This window comes from Haplochromis burtoni, unplaced genomic scaffold, assembly GCF_018398535.1.
Source record: "Haplochromis burtoni strain Fernald_Lab_line unplaced genomic scaffold, NCSU_Asbu1 Contig_37, whole genome shotgun sequence".
Lineage (NCBI taxonomy): Eukaryota > Metazoa > Chordata > Actinopteri > Cichliformes > Cichlidae > Haplochromis > Haplochromis burtoni.
Window position 1 is genome coordinate 1615190 of NW_024582398.1, and position 11663 is coordinate 1626852.

The 11663-nt window shown below is 37.7% G+C and overlaps 2 protein-coding genes across 3 annotated transcripts; one reads left to right on the forward strand and one right to left on the reverse strand.

Moving 5' to 3' along the window:
- Positions 1 to 606: 606 nt before the first annotated feature.
- gpx9 (glutathione peroxidase 9) lies at positions 607 to 2282 on the reverse strand. The gene is made up of 5 exons (XM_005919558.2): positions 2082 to 2282; positions 1899 to 1992; positions 1258 to 1388; positions 983 to 1113; positions 607 to 905 (listed from the first exon to the last, which is right to left on the reverse strand). The coding sequence occupies exons 2-5, from the start codon at positions 1969 to 1971 to the stop codon at positions 848 to 850; spliced, it is 393 nt and encodes a 130-aa protein (XP_005919620.1). The 5' UTR covers positions 1972 to 1992; positions 2082 to 2282; the 3' UTR covers positions 607 to 847.
- A 1160-nt stretch (positions 2283 to 3442) lies between these two features.
- fbxl15 (F-box and leucine-rich repeat protein 15) lies at positions 3443 to 6027 on the forward strand. 2 transcript variants are annotated; one of them, XM_005919556.3, is made up of 5 exons: positions 3443 to 3621; positions 3947 to 4109; positions 4200 to 4702; positions 4826 to 5029; positions 5163 to 6027. In XM_005919556.3, the coding sequence occupies exons 1-4, from the start codon at positions 3596 to 3598 to the stop codon at positions 5013 to 5015; spliced, it is 882 nt and encodes a 293-aa protein (XP_005919618.1). In that variant the 5' UTR covers positions 3443 to 3595; the 3' UTR covers positions 5016 to 5029; positions 5163 to 6027. The 2 variants fall into 2 exon arrangements, with proteins under 2 accessions (XP_005919618.1, XP_005919619.1); XM_005919557.3 differs by having other exon boundaries at positions 3444 to 3621; positions 3950 to 4109.
- Positions 6028 to 11663: the final 5636 nt, after the last annotated feature.

Consider the following 11663-nt stretch of genomic DNA (forward strand, 5'->3'; position numbering starts at 1 on the left):
GGTTCGGCAGAAGGAAAAATTCCGTACTCACAATTTGTAAATAAAGGTAAATAACCGTTAAATACTCCCAGTGCATTTGAAAAGTAACACACTAATACCACTGATGCAAAGTGCTTCAGCACATATATTAAAACATTATATTTATACACAGTTTTAAGTATTTTAATTTTATGTTAGTTCATTATTCTACACTAATGATAAAGAATATTGTTGTCTCTGGTCATTACCAGATTAAAACTGTTTTATACATAAAAACATATATGAAGATTTAATACAATTTAAAACGTACTAAGCTAGATTCAAACTATTTGTTTTTAGACCTCACAAAACCGGTGTTTTTGAGTATTAGAAGTTCCATCAAATAAAAAAAAGTGGGGGAGTCATAACAACAAAGAACAAAACTCCATCCATTCATCCATTTCCATTTTCCAGCAGTCATAGGGTGAAAAGCGGATACCACCTGGACAAGTTGCTTATCTATCACAGTTTTAATAAATTCTATACAGTGATTCATCTGTATTGACAGTCTAGTAATGTAATATATGTTAAATGTAGAAATAATACTGAAATTCTATTGGCAAACTAAAGTAACAATAACCATGTGCATATTTTTCATATAGTGTTTTATTTACATCTGTGTTTTTAATAGCAGACACCATCACATTAAAGAATAACGTGGCAGTGACATGAAAACGTGGCATTAAGTGGCAGAAGGGAACTTGTTCTCAAAGTGAATGCACTGAAGCTCCAAGACACGTTCCTCTTCCCATCAGATCCAGCTCAGGTGCACTTGTGCATTTACTGGGGGATCGTCACTCTGCCACCAGCAACATATTGAAAAAATCCATCAGAGAAGTTCTGCTATGTCTTTTTCCACTTGCACAATGGGACAGTGAAGTTCATACCTGTAGCAAAGGGAAAATGCTGAACTTAGTAAAATTGAAATCACATGAAGGGTTTAACTCATGGTCTATGGCTTTACCTTTTGAAGGGCATGCCATTTGCAGTTATGAGAAACTTCTCAAAATTCCAGCGAATGTCATTGACTTTGATCGGAGACCAGTAGAATTTCTTTATGTCTCCAATAACAGGGTTGACAAATGGCAAAGATTCCTGTGGTGAAACAGGGAATGACATGGTATCTGAGTTTTTCAGGGTTAAGCACCTGCAGCGCTGATAGGAAAAAAATAAACTATATGGGTAATAAATCCATTCAGTGAACTTATAACTTCCAGCCTCCAATAAAACTCAATGTACCTTCAGAAAGGTGAAAAGAGGATCTTCGTTTAAACCATTCACTTCAACCTTGCTGAAGACGGGAAACTTTGGCACAAAGCCCCCACCAGGTCTGACATACTTCAAAATATTGAGCATTTCATGATTCACCTCTGCACAGACAAGCGTAAAAAAAAGTTAATACTTCTGTTTTTTGCACGTGTGTATTCAAAACCTTGTCTTTAAAATAACTTGTTAATTAAAGTATCCACAGTGCATCTAATAGAGCTTGTATATGGTGGAAAGAGTTTTTAGATTCGTTAAGTACAAATAGATTAATGTATTATAAGCAGACTTTTAACTTCTATATCGTTACAATGATGGATAATAGTAGTAGTATAGTTGCTCATTGCTTCAAGTTAATATGGCCGTTGTTTTAAATAAAACTTTTACAAAGTTTTTTTTATTCTATTGTGTGCTCTGTATCATATGAAAGACAGGGAATGTCCTTAATATGGTCATTTCAAGAACAAGCTCTGCAGAGTCTCATGCTGTTCAAACCTTCTGTTTGCGAGGGGCAATCAATCAGAAATTAAAGATAAAAAAAAAATCTGGTTTGTTTTGAAGTGTGGCATGCAAAGCTCCCATAACAGAACAATACAGGTCCCTATTATCCACCTTACCAGGTGATTGGAGACCAAACTGGTTGCAGGGGAATCCTAAGACAGTGAAATTGAGGTGGCCAAACATTTCCATGAGTGCATTCAGTCGGTGGTACTGGGAGAACAAGGCATAAAATCATTCGCCTTCAATATAACGAGTTAATGTGGTCTGACAGTAATCAGTCAACTCTTGCAGAATATTACCTCCTCTATTGTTGACCCTCAGAATGTTGCAACGTTGACGATGAGAAGCACTTTACCTCTGTAGTTACTGAGTGGAACCGGCTGTCCATCCAGGGTCTCAGTAGAGAAATCATAGACTGATTTATTTGCCATGCTTGTTCTTTAGCTTGTCTATGTGACTGCAGTCGGTCAAGAGTGAGTATTCACTCAACTAGCCTGTTGGCTCGTCTCATCCACTGAAACACAACTCATGGGTCAGCAATTGTTCAGCATGACTGACTTCATTGTTCTTCTGGCCAGAGGTGAGCAGGCAACATGGCTAATTGTTCAACACTTGTATACCAAACATGTGGTTGTAAAAAGTAATAGGCAGCCAACTGCAACCAGGAAAGTACATATTAAACATAAATATGGATCTTTGCTTTTAGCAGTAATTATCTGAAAATCTTTGCTTAAAAACAGTATGCATATGATATTTCAAACTACAACAAAGCTACTAAAGTAAGCCCTTGTGGGCTAACAAAACATTTTTGATTATTGTATGATATGGTAACAGGGTTAAAATTAACAGGGGTGCGCAAGTTCTCATGGCTGAATTGATCTATTACTTTTATTTGTACTTTTTCAACAACTTTTTCAACAACTAGTTCTACATTCTGTGCCGGGACAGGTTTTAGATATAGTTTTTTGTGCATGGATTTGTTTCAAATTCAAATTTGTATAGAGTTGTACAATTACAAGATGGAAGTTATTTCTTTTGTGTTTAAAGTGAGTACATTATTTTTCTTTTGTTGATAATCTCTTCATAAATGTTACTTTGTAACTTACTTCGAGGTACTGTATTACACTGGGGAAAAAATCAATATAATATTTTTAAGAAATGCGCATGAAATAAGCTAAATATTTGATTGTAAGAAGATCCAGAGATCTTTAAAAATCAATAACAAGTTTTCATTTATTACAGTTATGGCAAATCAATCTATAAATTGTTTTGAATATTACCATTGACGTCAACCCGGAAAATTACAACTGCTGAGTTCAAGTTCTCCCTGTAAACCACAAAGCCACGACTATATCAAAGCTAAGATGTTGATTCTCGGGCATTCTAGTGCAGCACACTGTAAATACGTTTAAAAAATACAGTCTCTGATAGGATGGTGTTTTAGTTGTTACTTTAATTAACAACACAGCGCAACCGTGCAGAACTGGGTCTCTTTAGATTCATTAAACGAATGAATTAAAAATCAAATAGAAATTCATAGAAAAGCAATAGCTCTAAGTTGCTATAAGAGTTTGAATGTTTCCCCCGTAAGTTACTACTTCCTTCTTTGACGTGTAAATTTACATCACTCGGCGACACTTGGTGAGCCTCTTGTTATTTTGATCTATATCCTTCTGACTGTCCGTTAATGCACCATCAGGCTTAGGTTACACCTTGATTGCTTTAGAAGATGCTAAAGGAAACTATTTTATTTTGTCATCCATGGGAAGAATGATATGTTCGTGGAAACGTACTGTAACATAACGGGTTCATAATGGATGAAGAAGCTAAGATGCGAACGTAAGTGCTTTTCAGAGGGGATTTCTTTTGCGTATAAAACGGTCTGGATTCGTGGCCCCGGCATGCTAGCTTCGCGGCTAACAGCGATAGCTTCCAAGTCGCTGAAATGTAGATGGCTGCTCCCATTTATTGATTGCTGCTAACTTTCTATAAACTACCCATCTCCTTGACAAAGCTATCGTTATCTATTGCTAATGTTAATTGCTGTTCTGTCTCCCTGTCAAAGCGCTTGCTGAAATGTAACGGTGTTTATAATTCCGTTAAACTGCTTTGCATCAGCACGCCGAAGTATCAAAGTTCATCTGTAACAAGGTTTGCTCCTCAGCAGATGCCATCTTTTGGACTTGCCCTGGGAGGATGTACTTGTTCCACATATTTTGTGCTATTTACCGCTGCAACACCTTGTCAGCCTCCAGAGGGTGAGCAAGCAGTTCCACAACCTCATTAAGGTGTACCTATCCAACTGCAGGACCTTTCATCTGTCCCCGGTAAGTGCTGATAAGAAATGACGTGATTTCCAGCTGCATTACATGCTCATAAAGGAGACTGCCCTCTTTCTTCTTATGTCATATTTACAGACCTCACCATGCATTCCCAGGGAAGCATTTTGCTCCATGTTAAAAGACAATAAAGTTCTGCAGAACTTGTCACTGCAGAATTGTTCAGACTGGGTGTCCGATAAGGAACTGCTGCCAGTTATTGGCCAGAACCAACATCTGCAAAGGGTGGACATGAGCGGGTGTGCATGTCTCACCCGCCACTCCCTGGTGGCTGTGTCCTTGAGCTGCATGCACCTGCAACACCTTGGCCTGGCACACTGCGAATGGGTGGACAGCCTGTCCCTGCGCAGCCTGGCTGACCACTGCGGGGGGCTGCAGTTGATCGACCTCACCGCCTGTCGCCAGCTGAAGGACGATGCCATCTGCTACCTGGCCAAGAAGTGTTCAAATTTGAGGTCTCTATCGCTGGCAGTCAATGCCAACATCACCGATGAGTCGGTGGAGGAAGTGGCCAAGAACTGCAGGGTTCTGGAGCAGCTGGACCTGACAGGTTGCCTGCGGGTCAGGAACCAGTCCATCAGGTATGCGATATCTTATTTTAAAGAGTAGTCTAACTGACTTTGAGCTGTTCCTTCCCACGCTTTGTTATCAACTAGCTCACTTGTTCACCCTTCCATAAAATCTTCTGCATGCTGTGCTCACAGGACTCTTGCAGAGTATTGCCCAAAGCTGCAGTCGCTGAAGGTGAATCACTGCCACAATGTGACAGAGTCTAGCCTCGATCCTTTACGGAAGCGCAATGTAGTGATTGATGTTGAGCCGCCCTTACAGAGGGCGCTTGTACTTCTGCAGGATGTGCTAGGATTTGCACCATTCATCAATCTCCAGATATAACAAGTTGATAGAAGGTAGATACAATCGGCCTTATATACACACAATTATATATATATATATATACCTTCCAATCATCTTTATATAACTTATATAAATATAATAACAACAAATAAGACTGACTGATTTCAACCTGTTATTGTGTTACAGGTGTCTTCATATCTCACTTTCATCTGCATCACATGGGCATGTGTTGCTCTGAGAAAGTTAAAGAACACACGAATGTGTTGCACTCAAGCTTTTGTGGAATGTGATTAATGATACATGTTTAAGAAGGACTTGAAAATATCATCAGTAAAGTAAGCCATGTACTTTTAAGAACTGCTGCCTCGTGTACAAAAGAAACCACTGCACTATTACTTAATCATTTGGTGTGATGGGTATAATGTATAAACAAGGTACAGTGGAATTTTTCTTTTTTTTTACCAACCTGTCACCTTATGTTTCATTTGGAAACATTTAAAAAAAATGTTTGAGTTCAATTAAACATCTCATTTTGCATGTGTGTGCCAGCTTAAAGGTTCATTTCAACCAAATCGCACAAAAAGCATACTCGCACTTACCACTTAATTGTGTAAATATTTGTTTTGTTTATTCCGATTTTATTATCTCCACTTCTGCGTCTTCTGCTGCCACCAACAAACAAGGAAAGTGGATGCAGTTTTGTTTCCGGTGCTTACTTAACGTCTTCCAGAAATGATCCTGGCTCCTCAGGATCATCTGTAAAATCTCACTGTTGTCAACAATTTCCCAGTGAAAGCTGAGATGAATTGCATGGTTACATGTACAGTGTAATGAGTAGAATTTTTTTTTTTTCTGTGATGTGGGTGAAGTTCCCCTTTAATTCATAATATTAATAAATACATAGCTTTTGAATAAGTATAAGAATTTATTACGACTATTTCCCATTAAATCCCTTAAATGGCTTTTGTAAAAATGACCTGTTGACATGTTGTTGGCCTATGAATTATGGAAGTACTATTAAATTGTGAAATACTGCCAAAAATGACACTTGACTTTGCTGTGATGGAGTTGTCTGTTTACGCCCTTACCGCCTCCTATAAATTTGAAAATACCTGTTTGGTGCAAATGCTTCTTTTTATGAAAAAAGAAAAGAAATCAGGATAGTACTAGGATAGTTTAGTTTTTTTCTTCTTTACATGTAGGGAAAAAGTGCTGCTTTCCTGCCACTGATGTGAATAATTTATAATTATATTAAATAAAGTGAGCTGAAACTATCTGAATTACATTTTGTGGGATCAGACGCTAAAATAACGAAAATATATCTTGTTTAAGATAAAGGGAAAATGCCCAGGCCCACATTTTATTTATGTATTTTTTTTTCAAATCAGTGTAGATGAGCTCATATATATGTTATTCCGTACTGTGAATGGCATCGCTACAAAATTTTATGACTGCAAAGTGGCTTGGCCTCTTCCCTTCACCGGCACAAGGTGGCAGCAGTGAGTCAGGATATTTGTCAGTTTAATCCTCTTTGCTTGACTTTTACACTACAGAGCATGAAATGAGAGAAAAAGCGCATGGTGTTAAATTTCCCACTACAGCATCAATAGTACAGGAAAAACACCAGTTCTATCTTTTTCAAATTTAGCAGAAACTGTGTTTGACAGGTAAGTCTGTCTTAAACCGAAACAGGCTCTTTGACTCAGTGAATATAAAGTTAAGAATAAAGGCTTCATATTGTTGCTACTGCTACTTGTTAAAAATCCCCCTTACAGTTTCCTCTGGTGGTCCAATTGGCAGACTGTTGTATCTTGTATCTTGTCTCCGTGACAACACAACAGGTCTATTTTCCACTTGATGGCATGGTTTACCCCATCTGCTGTGTGCTGTCCACAAGCTGAATTTGCACCAAGAGAGTTGCTTTTGAAGGGCTTCAGGGATCGACCGGCATCCTTCTGTTGGCTGTGCTGATCATCATATTGTATCGTTGTCCCTCAGCGGAGGCTTCACTGTGTCATTAGTTATAAGGTAAATCTTGAAATTTCAATTCATGTTGCATATGGTGGTGTAAACATCCAGATTTAGGCAAACAGAGAGAGAATTTCTTTCAGCAAGATTTTGAGTTAAGACTACTTCTCCTGCAGAACAGATGAAGTATCCTGATATATGCAAATAGGACAAAATACCCACCTTCAGCCTTAACTTAGCCCAGCAGTTGCTTATGTTTGTTGCTGCTCAGCAGTCAGTGGGTTAAAAACATTTCAGACTACATTCATCATGTAGGACCTCAATTAGCATTGATCTGCAGGGGGGGAAAGAAACATTGCTGCGATATCATATACCGCGGAGCAATTTCAGTTCTAATGATTGAGTGTGTGGGGGGATTTTTCAAACATAGGCAGCCAAACATATTTTGTCTTCCTGTCAATAATCTGGCACTTGTCTAAATTATTGATCAATAGCAACTGATCATTTTATACCAAGGCACAGGAGTGAAGTTGGTTCATTCTGCTGCAGTTTTAGCCTTTGGCATTGGCTAATATATTGTACTTATTAATACAAAGAATAAATCCATCTTTAATCTCTGGCTGCTTTTAAAGTCCTCGCTGACATAGTAACTTACCTGTTACTAGAATACCTGAGTTTCATTTATATTTGCTGTGGCAGCTGATTAACTAACAAGGATTAAACAGAGGCCTTCCTCACAGCAGACATTATTAAATGCTATTGCAGAAAACATAGATGTACGGGTATTATTGATGGCTCAGTTCTCAGAATCTCTAGTTATGGTTTATTTCGTTTTGCAAAACAAAATCATGTCTAGATGGCCAGTGCCAGTTTAGATAGTTATTAAAAGTTTTAATAGCCACATAATAAAAAAACTTGGGCCCAGGAGATAGATTCGAGTCTGTCAGACTGAGCACTGCAATCTTTTCACCCTGAATATGATTCTAAATATTCAAATTGATCTCTAATATTGCCAGGGACTAACTAATTAAGCCAAATTTTGAAGTCACACCTGCTTTTGCATATTTGAAATGCACTTTCAGGACTTCTCCGTTTCCATTATTTGATCTTGACTTTGTCGCAAGCCGCCATACAAAATCCCTTTAACCTGAAAGTGAAGCAGCTAAACGCAATCCAGTCACCATTAATTGTATTATTTACACCTGTGCCATTCCAACTGTGCCATGTCAAGATGTTTTCACTGGAACAGACCAATTAAAGCTGTCATCTTCTCTTATATTTGTCTCTGATTTTTCTGTGTAAGGGAAATCTGGAAACGCAAACTAATCCCGCTTTCATACTAGTATAATCAGGAATTACTTTCATCCTTATGTTTTCTCTGACACTGACAGAAATGACAGGAACCATTCATTTACAATAATCCAGATTCTTATTATTTGCTTCCTTCTGCAAACAGACAAATTAGCCACAGTATACAATTTTTATTGATTGTCTTGTTTTTACAGTGCATTAAAATGACAAAGATCCAGTCTTTGTTTTCCTTTTGCTGAAGGATCTGGAGACAATCATATCCTTGGCGCAAACGATTTCCTGGTAAGGAAGTATCACTCAGAAAAAATAAAAAAAAGAATTCACTACTGTAGCAACACACATCCATCCTTCTACACATACATCTAGTGGCATGAACATTACCCAAATTCTAAATGCTCACTGTAAGGAGTGATTAAAAACAAGTAACAAGTAAATATGTATACAAATCAGCAATCCTAGAAAGTAAAACAAGTTTTAAAACAACAGATGATGTCTGTAAAAAGTTGAGTTACTTAATTAATTGTTCTTTAAATTAATGTTTGTAAAAGAAACAATATCACTGTCATTGCAATTTGAGCCTCATTAGCCTGTAACAGACATTTACTCTATGAATTCACAATGTTTTACACTGTACTTTTATGCATGCGTCTGTTGACATTATACTAATGTTTCCCATTTGTGCTCTATCCCCAAAGCATTGAGTTAAATATTTAAGCTAAATCACGTATGAATTGGGAAGAACAAGTGAAAAAATCCACTCACAGCATCAGTCAACTGAGTAATAAAAGTTCATTTAAATGTATCCAGGAATATTTGTAGTTATTTACTTGAATGCAGAATGTTATTTTCATCTGCAGCGTGAATGAAAACCAGATCCTGCTCAAGAAATCAGAAATTGGTTTAGGATACTTTTCAGCCCTCTTTTAATTAAATGAAGTTCATATGAGGTGAAGAGAGAATTACTGTAGCTGTTCAGATGGGACCAATACTGTGTCAGAGATTTTGTTCATTTTCATATTTTTAATTAACAGGCCTTTTCCCTTCGTCTTCTTTCATTTATTTGATGTAGTTTATCTCCTCCAACCATTCATATACAACCTTATTGGATCCTGGGACTTAAGGATCCATCTTTTGGCCACCAGAGAAGCATAACTAATGACAACATTAAAGTGCCTTTGTGAGCGTAGCCATCAAAATGTCGATCAACCAAGCAGGAAATAATGTTGGATTTAAAAATTCAGCATGAATAAACATGTATGTTAGAATCTGCGCGGCTCATTTTAGGAAGAGTTTGAAGGTGTTGATGTACTTGTGAAACATCCCGATGAAATCACCAGGTCTTCAGAGTTCATATGTGTGGCATGGATGTGAGACTAATGAAAAAAAAGACTGTAGTGTGGAGAATCAAGCTAGGCACTGTTGAATTTTCAGCCTTTGAGCGGAGTGAATGACGGTGCCACACAAGACGTCTTCAGTGCACCATCCAATTGAAGCGACATTTGAAGCTTTCCTTGGACTCAGACCTGTCAGACCCATTAGCATCTTCTTAATTGCTGCACTCCTTGCTGCAGACTGGACAGGAAGCACATGGTCATCTAGTTAGAACTCACATAGTTTATCTCTTCATTAAGACATTTTTGCCATTTTCTTCAATGAATAGAGCATCCCGGCGAGCGTGACTCACAGCGATTTACTACTTGCCTGGAGAATGTGGGCTGTTAGTGTTTGGGATTAGATTTATACAGTCAGCATTTGTGGTGCTGTGTTGTAAAATTAGTGATTGTGGTAAACTATATATAGTTTAGATTTAGATTTTAAGGACAACAGTTTTGCACTAGATTAATTATATTTGTTATAGTCCAGCTAAAAAATGTGCAAATTGTTTTGCTTCATACAATGCAAATGTAAAATTTTTTGTTGTGTGGTTGGAGAAACTGATCAAACATGGGAACTACTATTAACACTGAAACAGTAAATAAATAGTAAATGAGTATAAAATCTAAATATAACAGATAACGAGAATAAATATTAGTTGTATCAGTGACCTCTGCTGTAACTAAATACTGTAAATGTTGTAAGGGATCTTTGTTGCAGGCTTTGTCTTTCTGATTGGTAATTCGTGCAACCTACCAGTCAAGTTCATCTGACTTAACCCAACAACTCTTCCATCTGAGCTCAAATTCAGCTTTATAACCACTCATCAAAGCCCACATGTGCTCAGAAACAGTGAACCTGACATTGTCAGTATGTTTGTTCTTTCTTCTTCTTCTTCTTTATTTATATATATGAAGTTCACTACTTTCCTGCACACTATCAGCTAAATCTAACCGATAAGAAAGCCACTTCTTGGGCTTTACATGTGATATTCATCCCACCTATCCCTCTCTTTGGACTGAGGCCTTTTTTTTAAAGCTTCGCTCAATTTGGCTGCACTATAAACACACTGATTTACCTAATAGAGAATACAGTATGCATGATGAGGATTCATCTTGGCAGGAGCATTTTGCCCTCTGACTAATCTGAGCTGCTAAATTGTAAGTAACTGTGTTGAACTTGTGTCCTTCAGGCAACAGAGATCAGAGTTCAGCATTCTGGCGTAATCACAGGTCACATCTTGTTATGCCTAGTGGACGCTGAAAGATGCTGGAGGCTCGCTCATCTTTTCTTGTGGAGGGAGACAAAGATCTGACTTTAAAAAGGTAACTTAAATACACTTCACAAAGGTTAGAGATTTGAATTGTGCAGACCACCAGCGTGTGTGTAATTTGTACAGAATTGAGTGAATATGATAATTTGTAGCTTGATATTGTCAACACGTTGGAAGGAATAATTAGATTAATGCTACATGGACTATTTTTTAAAAAAAGAGAGCAAAATATCACCATGGCATCTCACAGTGCTTGCATCCTCTGTCTCATTTCTCTTGCCTTGCTTCATTCTCTATAAAGGAGGCTCTTAGCATTATTTGACAAATGGAGCACAAACAGCAAAATATGTGTTTAGTACATGCCTCGGCCCGTAGATTAATGACATTAACGAAGTTTCCATTAGCACAGCGATCAGGGGAGACAGAGGCGTCCATGCGTAAATCCACATGACTGAATCACTGATAAAAGAAAATGAAACACATCTCTATGGGCCAAGAGGGGCCAAGAAACGCCACTCCAAATTAGTGTGCGGCCCAATTTGTTGTTACTTCATTAACCAACCAGCATCTGTAGGAGTAGGGGAGGGAAGTTGTGACCCATCTCTCCTAAAAATTCCCTTTGTCGGGCCTCTTAGATTAAAAAAAATAAATAATCCAAGAGTAGGACTGAAGGAAACGTATGCTAGAAAGGAGATTAGGTTTTCATATCTCTGTCCTTAAAGTATCAAATTTAAGATGAGGAGATATTGTTGCCATCTAGG

Excerpts from the sequence above, each read along its gene's own strand:
- gpx9 (XM_005919558.2), bottom strand. The coding sequence starts at position 1,971 with ATGGAAATGTTTGGCCACCTCAATTTCACTGTCTTAGGATTCCCCTGC. Across the intron at positions 1,389-1,898 it reads GTTTGGTCTCCAATCACCTG|AGGTGAATCATGAAATGCTC; the intron begins GTAAGGTGGATA and ends TTGTCTGTGCAG. Across the intron at positions 1,114-1,257 it reads CTCTTTTCACCTTTCTGAAG|GAATCTTTGCCATTTGTCAA; the intron begins GTACATTGAGTT and ends GTTTCACCACAG.
- fbxl15 (XM_005919556.3), top strand. The coding sequence starts at position 3,596 with ATGGATGAAGAAGCTAAGATGCGAAC. Across the intron at positions 3,622-3,946 it reads GAAGAAGCTAAGATGCGAAC|CAGATGCCATCTTTTGGACT; the intron begins GTAAGTGCTTTT and ends TTTGCTCCTCAG. Across the intron at positions 4,703-4,825 it reads GTCAGGAACCAGTCCATCAG|GACTCTTGCAGAGTATTGCC; the intron begins GTATGCGATATC and ends CTGTGCTCACAG.